This window comes from Camelus ferus, chromosome 33, assembly GCF_009834535.1.
Source record: "Camelus ferus isolate YT-003-E chromosome 33, BCGSAC_Cfer_1.0, whole genome shotgun sequence".
In the NCBI taxonomy this organism is placed as follows: Eukaryota; Metazoa; Chordata; class Mammalia; order Artiodactyla; family Camelidae; genus Camelus; species Camelus ferus.
In genome coordinates, this window is record NC_045728.1 from 6,227,018 (window position 1) to 6,244,098 (window position 17,081).

Below are 17,081 nucleotides of genomic sequence, written 5' to 3' on the forward strand. Positions count from 1 at the left end.
AAAACAAAACCTGTTTGAGATTCTCAGTAACTTTTAAAGAGAAAGGAGAAAGAGAAAGGAGAACAAAGGCATTTTGAGACCAAAAAGTTTGATAATTGCTACTCTATCGGATCTGACACTAATCCACAACTAAGATTAATAACAAATCTTTATCCAAAGACAGTGATTCCAGTTTGATATATTTATTTAATATAGATTTGTTAACACTGACCCTAAATTCTCTTATTACCTTTGATCAACTAACTCAACTAGCAAAATCATGCCTTCTATTCTCAGGAGACCATTTCAATGGATGAGTGAAGGCTCCAGCCGAGGTACCAGGGCGACGAGGCACCACCGCGGGTCCCGGCTTCAAACAGGGCTTCTTCATTCACAGACCAGTCTTCCTGGACTAATACAGCAATCGGTCCTCACAGGCTCTTTCTTTCTTCTTTTCCAGAAAGATGACATTTTTATTAACTAACTGGCTGACACACTTCTTTAATACTTTTCTCTTAAATTTCTGGGCAATATACTCTTTAATGACCTTTTTATGTGACAGTGATTTAGTATTCTTTTGGACATTCCCTCCTTTTTTCTCTCAAGTGTACTTATCAGATGTCAACACAGCCACTCACTTTCTGTTGATTAGTGTTTGAATCATTTACCTTTTTCATCCTTTCACCTATTTTTAACAGCTTTATTGAGATACAATTCACGTAACACACAATCCACCTATTTGAAGTACATGGTTATTTGTAGATTCACAGATGTGTGCAACTGTCACAATTTTAGAACATTTTCATCAACTCAAAAAGAAACCCTGTACCCTTTAACTATATCACCCTCCTGCCTTCCATCTCTGTTCCAGTCCTAGGCAACTACTAAACTATTTTCTGTCTCTTAACAGATTTCCCTATTCTGGACATTTCATACGAATGAAATAATCTAGTATGTGGTCTTTTGTGACTGGCTTCCACTCCGCATAATGTTTTTAAAGGTTCATGCACGTTGCAGCATGTATCAGTGCTTAATTTCTTTTTATTGGCAAGTAATATTCTATTGAATATTCCATATGAATACGCCACAATTTTGTTTACTTGTGCAAGTTAATGGACATCTGCATTACTTACAGGTTCTGTCTCTTATGAATAATGCTATAAACATCTGTTTATAAGTCCTTACACAAACATATGCTTTCATTTCTCTTGTGTACATATCTGTAAGTGAAACCGCTGGATCACATGCTGACTCTATATTTAATTGTTTGAGGAATGGCTAGACTGTTTTCCACACTGTCTGCATCATTTCACAATCCCAGCAGTGTAGAAGGGTTCCAGCTTCTCCACATTCTCGCCAGCACTTAACTTCTCTGACTTTTTGATCCTAGCCATCCTGGTGGGTCTGAGGTGTTAGGTCACGCGGTTTTGATTTGCGTTTTTTAATGACTAATGATGTCAAGCATCTTTTCATGCGCTTACTGGCCATCTGTATAATTTTCTTCAGAGAAATGTCTATTCAAATCCTTTGTTCATTCTTATTTATTTATTTATTTATTTAATTGAAGTATCACAGGTTTATAATGTTGTGTTTATTTCTGGTGACAGGCACAGTGAGTCCGTTTATATATACACATATACACTTTCTCATTATAGGCTATTACAAGGTATTGACTATGGTTCCCTGTGCTGTACAGTAGGACCTTGCTGTGTATCTATTTTATGTACAGTAGTTAGTATCTGCAAATCCTGAACTCCCACTTTATTCTTCCACCCCAATCCCATTTTTAAATTGGATTATTTGCCTTTTTATTGTTAGGCTGTAACAGTTCTTTATATATTCTGGCTACTATACCCTTATCAGACACAGGAACTGCTAACATCCCCTGCCACTCTGGGGGCTGTCTCCTCACTTTCCTGGCAGCACTCTGTGAGCCTAACAGCTCTCATTAACTTGAAGTCTAGTTTATCTACGTTTTCTTTTGTTGCTTGTGCTTTGGGTGTCATGTTTCAAAAACTACTGCCAGATCCAAAGTCAGGAAGCTTTCAATCTATGTTTTATACTAAGAGTTTTATAGTTTTTAGCTCTTACATTTAGGTCTTTAATCCATTTTGAGTTAATTTTTGTCTGTGGTATGAGGTGGGGATCCCATGAGTTCTTTAAAATCTGTTAATTTCTTATATTGTTCTAGATTAGTAAAAACTTTATCCCAATTAAGGACAAGGAAATGAAAAGAGGAAGTAAAAGGTGCTAAGTTTTGGATGAATTGTGAACCAGGAGGAAATTACTTTTAACCGCCTTTTAGGTTACCCCTTAATGACATGTCTTTCCTATAGGCCCTAGGGCATAGGGGGAAGAAAACCAACACTTACAATTGACTTTTTAAAGAGTAAGAGTTACACCTTTCGTCAAGGTGCACTTACCTTATGAAGACTTTTTAAAACATGCTTTGCCTACTCTATTATTTCCAAATATATCTTAAGTGAATCTTGATTTTTAAAACAAATCAAGACAGGGAGGCCCTTAAATCATTCAGAAATTGATATCCAGTTAAGCTTAATGAAACAAGACAAAATTCCACATACATATATTTGTGTGTGTGTGTGTGTGTGTGTATGTGTGCGCGCGCGTGTGTATTTGCCTTTATAAGGAATGTTAAAAACTAGTGTTGCTTTATCTACAAAATAAGAATTATGCCTAATCTTTCTGAGATTCCCTAAAAGGCATGGAAGTCAAGGAACACAGCACTTATAGTGTTGAGCATAGAAAAAGTAAATTCAAAACACAGCACTAATGGGACAGTGGTCTCATTGTTGTACATATAAAGGCCACAACATGATCACCATCATCACACGTGCGAGCGCGCACACACGCGCGCGCACACACACACACACACACACTGAAATGAGGGGTCGAGGTAACTACCCTCAATCAGGTCCACAAACAGACATTTTGCAGACGAGCCAAATGCTATGTGAATCTATAAGCTAGAAATGAACATCCTCACTGCATTTAGCAAGCATGTCCAGTTTTAGGGGAGATCAAATGCCAGGGCACACAGAAGGGTACTCACTGGAGAGAGTTTCTGGATAAGGTCATGGGCAACATGCACAAGGTTCTTGTCTTCATGGAGACATTTCTGAAACTTTTTGCTCTCTTCATCTTCCAGAAGATCAAAATCAATGGCAGCGTCCAGCAAGGCCTGGATCAACCCCTTCCAGGATTTCAGGGCTGGGACCTGGGGCGCCACCGCAGCACTGATGCCTGTTCCAATCACCAGCACTAGCTCCCGCGGCTTCTTAGTTTTCAGGCTTGGGAGCAGCTTCCTGAAAAAGTCAAACAAATGAGAGGACTGGAAACACCCCACAGACACGAGGCGCAGGGAGAGGCCATCTCAAGCCATGAGTTTCAGCTCTAACTCTTACAGTCGCAAAGATGACAACTACCAGTTCCTGACCCCTTTCCAAAGGAACATAAGCTAAAGACCAGGATATCATGCCAGAGCTTCCTGAAAAACAAAGCAATAACCCCACTTGCGGAAATCCTGAAGACCAGTTGTAAAATGAATTTTCTCCCTCATAGTCCCCTCAGCCTAAGAAATATTAGGAAAAGGGCCAGTTATTACAGCTCAGCTGAGTTCTGCTAACTAAATTGTATCTTAAACTAACATTAAATTTCAAAAAACAAGCCTGATTTGGATTCCAGAGAGAAAAGAAACCCACACATATTAAATTCCTACTGTTGAGAAATGCGAAACAGAAGATGAAAGAGAGCCAACAGAAAGCTTAAGTCCAAATTTTGTGAACATCAAGATGAAAATGAGCGTGACTAGAATTGAGCACGACATAGTCAAAAATGGGACTAAATCTGCCTTCGGTTTTGTTCTACATATCCTCGGGGGGAGGGAGGGAGAGAGGGAGAGGAAGAGGGAGGGAGAGGGAGAGAAAGAGAGGAAAGAAAGAAAAGAAAGAAAGGAGAGGAGAGGAAAGGAAAGGAAAAGAAAGAAAAGAAACGGAGAAAGGTGGCCAACAGAACTCTGAAAACACAAGAGCCTCATGTACCTAAATAAAGAAACAACTATTCATCGGGAACGAGGGAAGCCGGAAAACACTCCTTTCCTCCTGTGATGAGAATGGAGTTCTGCCCTGCGCTTCTAAGTGCGGCAGCATGGGTACAAGCTTTTGTGTTTTGTTTCTCTATGCCCCCTTCATCCTGGAAACTATACTAAGATCTGCTTGAAGTAGGTTTATTCACTTTAATTTTGCTGATGGTATGTTTTTTTTTTTCCCTAAGACACTGCCTTTCTCAACCTTTTGTCCAAATGATAAAATGAACAACAACAAAAAAGGATCTGCTTTCCTTTTGCCATAATGCAAGAAAGAAACAGTACTTTGAGCCTTGAGAAACCTGGTTTCAGGGAAACCCCCTCCAGACCTGCTGTCCCTGCCCCCAACTCCATGAAACACTCATCGAGCACCAGACACTCAGGTCAGCGCTGGCGATGGCTCTGTGGACACAAGGGAGTGCCTGACCTCAAGAGCTTCAGCTGTTGGGGAAGATGGATAATGGATGTGAGAAGGAAACAATGAAAGATGAGCTTCAGTTCCAGGGAATCAAGACAGTGAAGCACACACATATATTTACAGAAAACTTCTAGGATGCGTAAGAGCTGTAAATAGTGATTAACTCGTGACTGGGGAGAACTAGGATTTTTACTCTTCACTGGAATATGCTGTACTCTTTGAATTCTTTATCTCATACATCATAGATTTGAGGTGCGCTTTTTCTGAATTTAAGACTTCCAGTTAAAAAGGAAGAATTTAACAGTTATGTTTCACTTTTAGTTCCTCCTAAAACACTAAATAACAGTAATTTTTTAAGAAGGTGTACATTCATAAAAAGTAGAATAGGCAAAGATGACAAAAACAAGAAAAGCAAACAAAAGAGGTCAACAAACTTTAGAAGTTGTCAAGTAAGAGCTGACTCCCTCTGTGGAAGCTTGGGAGTGTTCAGGTACGTCTGAAGGTGGAGGGGCAGGTGCGGCCAGTGCCGGAGAACTCACTGCGGGGCTGTATTAGAAGCAGTCAGCATCCTAGGACTGGACGCTTACCTTCCAGGGAGGTTGAACTGGAGGACTCTGTACCTGGGAACACTGTGCATAGCTCAGGGGGGGAGATAAACTGTGTTTAAGAACTATGAGACCCTCCCTGCTCCTAGAGGAGGACTCCCCGGCACTAGCAGTCAAACTTACACCTGCACCGCACTCCCCATCCGGTCAGGAGATGGGAACAGATCCCTTTGGGGAAAGGGGCCAGCATGAGAGCAAAGACCCACAGATTCTGATAGGAAGAGAGTTCCTCAGCCTGGAACCCAGTCCATGCTTGACACCCACAGTGAAACCCGCCAGGCACCGCGCCCCTCATGCACACGCTGATTCTCCAACTGGCTTTTTAGTCTCTCTCTCTCTTTTTTAAAGTGTTTCCTCTGAATTATGAGCAGAAAAATAAGAGTCATCTTACATTTGAATAAAGCCCCCAGCATAAGTGTTACACCAAAACAAACCAGGAGACAGAGCTTGAGGGAAGGAAGACACAACATGGGAAAGAGAAGAAAAACTGAAAATGAAACTGACATCCTCACACAGATTTTTTTTTAAAAAAAGGCATCTATGGAACGTGAACAGAATGCTATGAAAAAGAAATGGGCAAACAAAAAGATTTTTTAGAAATTAAAGATACAACAAATAAAAATTGATAAGGTTAGAAGATACAATGGAGAAGCTCTCTGAGAAAGTACAATAATAAAAACAAAAGAGATAAGACAACTGTAAGAAAATTAGAGACTTGATCCAGAAGCCAACATCTGAACACTAAGAGTTCTATATAGACAGAATGTAGAAAGGAAATTATTAAATTAATAACACAAGAAAATTTCTCCAAAGTAAATCAGTAGCCAGCTTACAAGAGCTACCTGATTTCTATATTCATGTGAAGATGTATCATTGTGAAATTTCAGGCTACTGAGAATAAAATAACCATCTTACCAGCTTCTAATGAGAAAAGAAAAAGAGGTCATATAATACAAAGAACCGGGAATTGGAACAAAGTGGCTACTTTGGCAGGATCACGCAGATGTTAGCAAAGAATGGGCAATGACTGCAACTCTAAAGAAAATGATTTCCCATCTAAAGTTCTGTACTCAAGCCAGACCATCAAATAAATGTACACGTACAATAAAGACAGTGTCAAATGTCCCCCCCACACTTTCTGCCTATGAGTCCCCACTAAGGAAAAAGCTAATGAGATGTTTTTCAGCAAAATGAAGGAAAGAAGACATGAGGAAGGAAGACACCGAAAAGGAAGACATATGATCCAGGGAACAGAGGATCCAATACAGGAGAGACATATGAGGAATTCTCAGCGTGACAATGAAGGAAAACGGCAGACAGCGGCGGTGCAGAGGCCTGGAGGACTGCCGTCCGGAGGGAAGAAGCCACGGAACAAGCTGAACTAGAACGCTGCTGCCGCGCGTGTCGGCAGCTCAGGGAGGTTTCCTCTCTGTCACAGAGTCTGAAGATAAATTGACAGGCACACAGGAAACAAAGCCAACCAAAAAAATGAGCTAATCTTTAATAACTTGGAGAAAAAATTCTAATCACAACACATTAGGCTCAGCTATGAATACTATGTATACAGTCATACAATGTAAATATTAAAAACCGATTTAACAAAAACTTGCAGTATGAAACACACTGGGAGGCTGTGGGGAGTCCACGTGTGTGTGGTGGTGGTGGACGGCAATGCGCAGGGGAGGAGTCATAAGCCTAATCCTCATTTTCCATAACTGGAAACAAGACAAAACCAAAACCTTAAAAAAAGCAGCACACATACAGCATTCAAAATACAGGTGTAAATATTAGAAGAAATGGATAAAGCTGAGAAGTGGGAGGGGTGAGGCATCATGAGCCTTGAAGTACTGACTTTTAAAATTATATACATTTCTGAACTTGATAAAAAATAAAAATGAAATTCAAAATAAAAATAATTTAATTTTTACATGAGGGCCAATGTTAATTAGTGATACCAACTGGGATGCAGGGTAGGTTCATTATTTTTCGTTATCTGCCACCAATGGTGATTTACTCTGTTCCTCGGACTCCCTTCCCTTGTTTACCTGGGCTTTTTGGTGGGGGGTGAGCCATCACTGAAGAATCCCAAAATCTTGTCTATATCCGAGGCCTGGCTCCCTGTAGAAGCCATCCAGTTTCTAAAATAGATTAAACACCATGGACCACAATTAGATCTGTGAAGTATACCATTCAGAATCAGCATATACACTTAACAGTTTTAAGAAGCTGTACATCCTAAAAGTGTTTTAGAGGTATAATCTGCTAAACAGAAATTTATTAATTAATGAGTGTTCCAAACTTAAGGAATTAAATTCATCCAAAAGAAAGTAACCTCGAAATTAGGACTTTGGTGCTCTCTACTTCTGTTCCCGAAGGGTCCTCCCCGCTTCTCAAAAAACGAAACCAAACCAATGTCAACTCATGTCAATTACTGGCCATCACTTTGTGGAGACTATGAAATATACCTGTTTTTCTCCTCTGAGACAGGCTTGGGGAAGACTTAAGGGATAAAAATAACCCATGGGTAAGTGTGCTAATAACCCCCAGTTATCCATTTACTATCAGCTCAAGAAATCACTGGGCCAAGAATAGAACAATCAATACGAACTTGCTGATTGTTGGACCTTCCAGGCTGCTGGACAACTGTGCTATCATGGGCAGCAAGGCTAAACATAGTGAGACACTGCGAGGAATGGGAAAGGGATTACCAAGTAATTATTCAGGTGATGAGCTAATCAGCAAAAGTACAAGAATTATCATGGTACTCCATGGTAAGATCAATAAAGAGAAGCTGTAACTGCTCAAAAGTTTAGTAAATTTGCTAAATATAAGGATCACTAATTCTAAAATAGCAGTATTTTAAATATTGCTACACACAGGACAGAACACAATCCAGAATCCCAGAGTTTTGGGTGTTTTATTACCTTACATGGTCAATATACAGAAAGAACCTAATCACTAATAATTACTTGAAGTTTGCTGTTTTATTAGCTTTTTTATTTCTTAAAACATTTAAAAATATTTGCTGAATTAGCTTCCCTGGTAAACAGGCTAATTTGCTCACTCCGTATTTCATCACACATAATGGAATTCTTTGATATCACAAACCCGAGGAAAATAGGGATCACAGAATCACAGCAGTGAGCGAGGAAGCAAACCACCTTTCTAGTCAAACCTTTGGTTCTGTTGGTGAGAAAGTGGGGAGCTCAGAGAAGACAGATGAATTACTTAACTCACAAATCTTGCCTCAACCTCATAATCATCTGAGATGCTTGTTAAAAGTATATGTTCTTAAAGATGAAGTCTTACTAATCAACTTAAAAGATACTATATTTCCCAGGCTCTAATCCCAAATAACTGAACCAGAATCTTCAGGGGAATCTTATGATGAGACACAGGAAACACCTAAATGAAATGCAAAAAAAGTCTTCCACAATCCAATGTTTTGCTAAATAGAGGACGCACACCGCATGCCGCCCTCCCTTCTTCCACATGCACACATCGTTTATTACAGTCTCGCCAATACCAAGAGTTAGGAGTTAACTACCATTAAAATATTTCCATGAGGTTTTAATATATGTGAAGTCATTTCTTCCTTTAAGGTCTAGTCTATGTTCCAGACTGGAACAGTGGCAGCAGAGTGGGAACCTCTCCCACATACAGGACAACCTATCAATTTGGGGATATTTTTTAAAAGTACATGAAGAAAAGTGTGTATTCTTACACTCTCTCCTTAAATATGGTTCTCTAAGCCTGTCATCTGGACAACGTACACTCATGTAAAAAATACTGTGCATTGAGAAAGATGAGAGTGAACTACAGAGGGAAATCATTTAATGTTCATTAGGTTTCAAAGATGGACATCTTCAGAACCCAATGTTTAATTCAGCTACGTTAAACCAGAGATTTAACAAACTCTTAGATGGTGCTTACCATGTGCCAAGCACTATTTACAAATATTAACTCATGTAGTGCCATAACCTTATGAAGTACTATTATCGTCCTATTTTAGTGATGGGAAAACTGAAGCATGGAAAGGCTGGGTACCATAATTCAAACCAGGGCGGTCTGCATCCCAGGTCCATGCTCTTAACCACACCGCCACAACCTAAAAATGTTCTCCAATTACCAGCCTCTCAGTCTTTTTTTTTTTTCTGCCTGTTTTTAATTTGCAGTCCAAAACTACCAAAAAAGGAAGCTCCTGCACTCTAGAAAACAGATTTTCTTGAAATAATTGTGTGATGCTTAATAGCTGCTACATGACCAGGTGCCCCGCTGATGCAACCAGTATCAACTAAATTCAGGAGCTGAATGAAATCACTTTTTCCTGGTGATAACCACTATTTATTATGCACCTCTCGCCACCATTCCTCTACCAGAATCCTAGATCAGCTCTATCATTTTCTCCTGGAAAATATGCAAGATTATTTTTGCTGGATTCTCTTCTCTGACAGATGGTCAATTCTTAGCGTCTATACCTGAATACTTAGCCTTTTAAATTTTTTTCTTTACAGAGTCAACTGTTCTGAAGGCCCTGTCCATCTGCATAATTTAAAAGAATTAAATATGGCCAACAGCGCCTGAGAAGCTGTTACTGGAATGTTCTGGGTCCTCTTACTTAGGAACTGAATGAGAAGTAATTCAATATGCTCACATGATATCTGATCATATACTCATTCTGTTTCCTAATAAGATGACATCTTTTCTTCAGGCTAAAGGATGCCTCATATGACACAACCTTATATGTACACCCCAGTGACATCTAAGTGTAAACCATATCTTATTCCTTCTAGAGTGTTATTTCAGAGAGAAAAAAAATCCATTTTAGTGTTTACCCTAACAATCTGCAAGTACTGCTGAAGAGCTTCTAAGCAACCTGAAAACCCTGCACAGAATTCCTACGTGCATCAACTAGTTCACACATAAATCTCTTTTTGTGATCACTATTTGAGTTTTCATTTTAGTGGGACTTAGCAGAGGTGGAAAAAAGCTTTTCTGCCACAAGAAAACAAAGGCAATCACCAGTGTCTTCATTACTCCAATTACCGCTAAGCCACCGAGAAATCCTTCAAGGCCAGCTGAGTTCAGCGTAATAGAAGTTAGACACTTGGTAAGTCCCGAGACAAGTAACCTCATTAACAAAATTTTTAAGGCCTAAGTCTTCATATCAGACAGGACACTTTCACTTTGAATTCTATCAACTTGGCAGGAAACAGCATACTTACATCTGGTGGGTAAAAAAGGGAAAAAAATCAAGGCAAGTGTTCTAGGAAAAATCCATGAAGAAACATGGAAAAAGGACAGGAGAAAAAGGATTGGTTATACGAATGAAATTAGGTTTATATAAACTAGAGGACTTGTGGATTTGAAAATAAGAAAGAATTTCAGAAGCTCTTGCTTTCACAGCATCTTGGTGCCAGGAAAGACGGCAAAATCTGGCTTCTTTTTCGTGTAAGAACGAGTGAGGTCCCCCAGCCTGCTCTCCTCACGCTGACCAGGGTCTCTCTGCACTTTCAGTGCGTAGCCTTCGGCTCAAACCGCTGACACGCCAGGAGGAGCGCAGAATAGTACACGTGCAGATAAGGGTGGATGGAATTAATCAAACGGGGAGAAAAGTTCTGATGATAACATTTTTGCCTGGAAATAAAAGATCTACATACAAATGACTAGCCCGCGAAGGTGTACATTTCTTGCTTTATAAGATCAGTTCTATATATAGCTAGCTTTCCCCTCTTCTATTAAAAAATAAAGTAATTAGAATAAAGTCTGGCTTATTTCTCTAGCATAAATATAGAAATGGGTTAACCTCATTTGTTTAAGGGAAAAACACAGTTATCCTCTGACCTGGAAGAAACCAATCCCCGCGACTGTGGCTTTTAGACTAATCCCAGCACATCTGTTTTTTAGCAACTGTGTGGGGAGGGAGGGAGAGTCAGCCAGTGTAGGGTACTACAAACGGTCGACAATGAACAAATACAATGGTTTAGCAAGGCAGGTGATGAATTCAGTCCTATAAAGCAGACTGCGGGCTATGCTACTTGTTTCGTACACAACAAAGTTCCCATCTTCTTCTCATTCACACAAAGAAATGGAACTGATGCAGAGGAACCGCACACAGCTGCGCCAGGGTGTGATCCCCCGGGTACCCCAGTGTCGAGGAGATTCCTCTACCTCTGGTTAACCTAGTCTGCTCCTACTTTGATCCCTGACTCTGTGGACCCGACACCCTCTGCCTTCTGCCAGATGAGATCGGTATCACGCTCACTTTCTGAAAATTTGCTTTAATACAGTCACTGATAAAATGCCAGACTGATAAACCACTTATTCTTGGGATTTTACCAGCAAAAAATGACCTATAAATGAAAAATGTGAGAATGAACTCATAAGATACAGGGTTTCTGGAAAGACTTTAAGGATTGAGAGGTATAACCACAAATTCTAGAAAGCCTTTTAACTCAAGTCCCCAAAATAAACCACATTGGTATTCCAGGCTCAAGAGCTCAAATGTTGTCTGCATCAGCGATTCTCAGTTATAAAACTGAAGTACCACATCATGTACAAGGAACAAAGCTGTTTCAAGGAGTAACAGAACATCCAAATTAAGATCTGATTTGAATTAGAAGTTAGTGATGGAGGCTGATGATTTTATCGTGCAAAGAATAACTGGTAACTTCCTTCTCTGTCATGGCTTTCCCTCCTGTGAAGCTTCTGAAAAGATACATCCTGAAAACAATGTCACATGTTGCTAAGGAAGGACACTTGAAAAATACTGAATAAAAATATTTCCCCTGTATCAAGTAGTACAATCATACAAGCAACCCCATCACAAAGGGCCCAGGCTGTTCATTAAAAATGAGATTAAATAAATCTTCAAGGGCAAGATTCTACATTCTAGCGAGTCCCTAAGAACTAAAACTCTCCTGGTAAAACAACGTCGATTATGAATGGTACACCCTCAGCTGCTTCCTCTCCTGCCGAAGAGGACACTCAACGTGCTGAGTTCACATGCAGACTCCTTCAAGTCTGGGCGAGCCCGGAGGGTGTCACCATTATGGACGACCTCTCTATGACTGAAACCTGACAGGTCTTGAAGGGAAGGCTTTCTGTCATAATAAAAATAAAAATGTTTAGTATTTTGACGTGAAGCTTGGCAAATGTTATGACTAAAAACCTTGCGTAGCTGAACGTTAACAGTGACTAAGTGAATTGTCAGCACCAGGTGAGACATCTCAGAGGTCCCCACATTGTGGTCTGTACTCCAAACCCCATCAACAGCAAAACAAGGACAGAATATAAGAAAGATACAGACCTGTCTTTGCATGGTATCTTAAACAGATATAACATATGAAAAAAAAATAGACAACTTGAATAGACTCCCATCTTAGGTTTTTAATTATGTTTAAAACTCTAATCATCAAAATACCCAATAAAGAGGGATTTAAGAGTAAATGCACTTTAAGTACATTGAATCTTTTAATCTTGTCATTCAGGGGCCACTGTATGTCCATAAAATGCTTGCTCTTGAACTTCCCCTAAACCTAGGATGGCACTGGAACCAGAGGCCTAAAGAGGTCACAGCGTTTCCTTTGAAGGAAAGAGAGAGGGCAGACCATTACATTTTGGGGTGATTCACGTGCAGTCATATTTAAAGGAAGGAGAGAAAAGGTCCTGCAAAACTTTCAAGGGCCCTTCTAACTCTCAGTTAGTTATATTAACTCATCCCATTTTCCTTGTTCACTGTGATGTGAACGTAGATTGTTCTGCTTCAGAAAGTCACAGACCTGAGCTTCTCAGCGTTTTCTTCCGTGATCTGATCCTACCTCAGCTTCAGCCTCATGGGAACTAAGCTAGAAATGATGACCAGCAATTTGCAGAAGACTGAAATATGAAACCACCGCACAAACTGGGGAAGGAATCAAGAAGAAAGAAGTTTAAGAAACCACAAACGATGCCCTGAAAAATAAAATTCAGAAACAACACGGGAAAAGATCAGGTATGGATAAGGATAGCTGGAACAGCCCCAGTGATCTCATTGGATAAACCAAGCCCAGTTCTGTACGGAGAGTACTGCGCACCTGAAACAAAGACGATGCTGAACATACACACCGACGTAACACCCCTGATACGCACATGACTTTGGCAACATTCTACCACATCAGTCATCAATTAGGACCTAATGAGAGTAGCGTGCCACATTTAGGTTGGAAACTTAAGAAACACATGGACAATTTCACTGAGTCAAAGAACAGAAAATATAGATCAGCAAACAAAAATGTTAAAAGGACTGACGGTACCAAGCTTGAAAGAAATAAGGCAGGTAACCACACCTGCTCTTTAAGCACAGTTTCCCCTAGATGAGGCCCAATCCTCACCCCCATCACTGCCCCTTTTGGAGGTAAGTGCATTCAGCACCGTTGCCATCCTTTGCTATAAAACAAAGCCCTTTGGCTTTTTAACTTGAGATCTATAAACTGAAATGGTAAAATTTTCAGTGTTTACTAAACGCTAGGTCATATGAGCTTGTGATCCAACATCAGTTGCTTATTCACAGAAAAAAAGAGATTTCTTTTTGTTTGTATAGCTGTCCTATGAAATGAATTTAAGAAACTTTCGTGTTACTTTAGAATTCTCTAATTCAAGTTAAGGCATGAGTCAGGGTATTTATAGGTTACCATCTGCAACTGCATTTATGGGATGGAAATTCTTCACCTATTTATTCATTTCTTTTGGTTTATGAACTTTCCCAATTTGACTGAGAAGTCTGTTCCTAAAAAGCTGAGGTGCTCCCTCCCTCCCTCTAGACCTGCTGGCCTCTTTACTGTTCCTCAGACAGCCCTGGAACACCCTTGGCCTTTCTTTGTACTGGTTGTTCCTCCTCCTGGACCTGCTCTTCCCCCAGGTGTCTGCACAAGTTTCCAAGCCTTTGCTTAACTCACACCTTCTCTGTGACGCTTCCCTCGACCACCGTATTTAAAATCACAACCTCCTCACTCATTGCATCAACTGTTCTATTTTTCATTTCATAGCACATACCACCCACTAGCATACTAACTATATTTAATATTAGCATAATAAATATATTAATAATGCTTATTATTCACATCTGCCTCCTCCCATCAGAATGTAAACTCCTCAAAGGTAGGGACTCTTGTTTAGTTCTCAGTGTATCCCAAGGTTGTAAAACAGTGCCTGGCACGGAGCAGGCATGCAAATATTTATTGAATGAACTAACTGAAATGCAAGATGTTGCTCATGATTAGAATTACAAGAAAGACATTTATTATGCAACAGAAAAAGCGTTTCCAATTAAAAGCAAAACCCCATTACTGCTTTTACTGCAGCAAGGACCATAAAAGGACATTTCTTTTTTAAATGGGACAAATGAAAAAAGACAAATTCCTGTGAAAATTGTGTGCACAGTAAATCAACATTCAAGCTATCACTTTCCCGATACACCAGCAGTCATAACAGGGAGTGAAGGTAATCTGATTCTAGCAGGCAAAAGGATTTCAGACTTAAGGTTTCAAGACTCTCCTCTGACACTAACTGAACATTTTTACATATAAATCATTTTATTTTTTATAACTCAAGTTTCTGATATCTAAGATGCAAACTGATTTTATGGGTGGATTCTTAAGGCAAGACTTTTCTGGCAAATGACTCACGGACATCAGTATTTAGGGCTAAGAAATCAGTTTCCTGTATTTTATACATAAAATCTATCTACAGTGTTTTACCGCTAGAGAAGAAGAAAAGCTTTGTAGCAGCAAAAGGGATTTCAAAACACAAATTAGATTAAGTCATGGTTTAAAGTCACTCAATGGCTTCTCTGTGTTTAATAAAATGAAACGCCTGCTCATGCCTGCAAGACCTGGTCTGGTCTGGCATCTACAGTCCCCTTCAGAGCATCTCACCCAGCCTTTCCCCCATCCACACAGAACACATCACACACTTTCCTGCTCACACAGTCTTTACTTAGTCATCATACACTTGGCAAGCAGCGCCTTCTCCATCCCCACCCATCCCCTAAGTCTCGGCTTAACTGTTACCTTTTCTGCCCCTTCCCACCAAGTGTCTCACCAAAGATGACTAAGAGCATACCCTTAGGGGCCACACCCCCGAAAGATCTCCACCTTTTAGAGGAAACAGAACTGTAAACAAATATTTATAATAGATTTGCACTAAGTTAAATGTGCACGTATGTGGTTCAGAGACGACTATGTTTGAGTTAAGAGCAAGGAAAGCTTTATGCGAAATAGATACCATTACGGCAAAATTCAATGAAATCGTTAGGATTTCTCTTCCTTTACCTCTCAAAAGCACGTGACACTTAATCCCATTCTCATCTCCTCTGGATACTATGTTTTTCTGGCCTTCCTCCCAACCCTGTAGGGGAAGCTCTCTTCCCTTTGCGCACTCCCTGAATGTGGACCAACTTCAGGGCACTGCGGGAGGCTCTCCAAGTCTTACCGCTTTACGTATCTCCTCCCCCCATTTACTCCAATGGTTAAATTAAAAATGCCAACTAAATGCTAATGACTCCCAAATCTGGATCTTCAGCTCAGATCTCTCCTGTGTTTCAGACCCATGAGAGCCTACTCAGAAGTTTCAGTACACAGTCCTTCAAAACTCAAACACCTTAACAGAGTTCAATAACCTGTTCCTTATCATGTGTCAGAGGTCTCTGAATGGCAGAAACAATCTCTGGGTGGCAGGATTATAGGTGATTATTTCCTTCTTTCTGTCTCAATCACTAACACAAGTACTTACTGATTTTGTCATTTACTTTAGAAAAGTTCTTGCAAGGACCTTCCTTGGATCAATTTCAGTAATCCCTCAAGAACAAGAGACCGAGGGGCCAGGGGAACGCAGGAAAGCGGTTAAGCTTGTAACTACAAACCACCTTGATAGTCCTTTCAGGGACATTTGTTTTTTTCTAATAAAAATTAACTGGGAAATATTCTCTTTGATCTGTAAATGAAGTGAGAGATGAAAGTATTGTTCAGATCTGAAATAAGAATCTGAACGCTCCAAAAATAGGCTGTTATCTGCCACAGAGGCCACCAGAACTAGGAAGACGAGCCTGACTTAGAAGAAATGGCTTTAAAAGCATTGCTTTGCAGAGGAGGTGGCATCAGTCTTAAAAAGTGGCTGGTGAAAATAACTGAGGGGAAAAAAAAAAAGATGAGAGAAAAACAGGCTAGGGAGACCCAGAAACACGCTTTCATAAAGAGCGAAGGAGGTCAGGGCAGGACGACAGAGGATCCACGGGAGCAGCCTGGGAGGAAGCACACCCTCCCTCACTGCCCAGGAAGGGCCAGTCCAGGCAGGTGCCCCGGGCAGACAAAGTGAAGCAGAAAAGCAAGGGCCGCCGCGCTGTAATCCCACCTACAGGGAGCTGCTGCTGATACTTCGGTTTACGTGGGGAAACACGGTTTTCAAGAGGAGCTCCTGGAGGAAGTGTAAGCATCCCGGTTTCATGTTCCTATCAATTCAAAAACTGGATTCTTAAGAGTCTGCCCTGCTTTTACAGTATCAATTTTCTTATATGGAAGCCCCCTTTGTGTTTTTGTTCAAACTTTTCATCCTTCATTTATCTTAGTGTCTTAGTAAAATTAACTTCTGAAAAAGTCAGGTAGCTTGAGGATTCATCCAAAGAGAAGAGAGCGTATCTGCAGAGCAGAAGAAAGACAGCAGCATTTCCAGTAACTGAGGGGGACCGGGAGGGAGGCAGCAGGGGCAGGGTCTCCCTGTCCCAGAGGACATGCCTTAGAGGGGTCTATAGAGCTGGGGTGAAGAGCTATCACATGCAGGGCTTGCCAATATTTTCAGGTTGACTTTCATTCTAGCAACAGATCTCAAATCTGCTCCAGTGCAGAGAGCAGAAAACTGAAACACTATAATGGGCCCTCTCTGAAGCTACCATTTCCATGGGACGAGAATCAGTGTTATGAAAAAGAAAAACAAAAGAAAG

General features: G+C 40.4%; 1 protein-coding gene across 3 annotated transcripts in view; it reads right to left on the reverse strand.

Moving 5' to 3' along the window:
* FAM118B (family with sequence similarity 118 member B) overlaps nucleotides 1-17,081 on the reverse strand; it is a 38,074-nt gene that overhangs the window by 11,461 nt on the left and 9,532 nt on the right. For all 3 annotated transcript variants that reach the window (XM_032472390.1, XM_032472389.1, XM_032472388.1), the window contains exons 2-3: nucleotides 7,153-7,245; nucleotides 3,053-3,305 (exon numbers count right to left, since the gene is read on the reverse strand). In XM_032472390.1, the coding sequence (XP_032328281.1) occupies nucleotides 3,053-3,305; nucleotides 7,153-7,238 (339 nt within the window). In that variant the 5' untranslated portion in view covers nucleotides 7,239-7,245. The remainder of the gene's footprint in view (nucleotides 1-3,052; nucleotides 3,306-7,152; nucleotides 7,246-17,081) is intronic.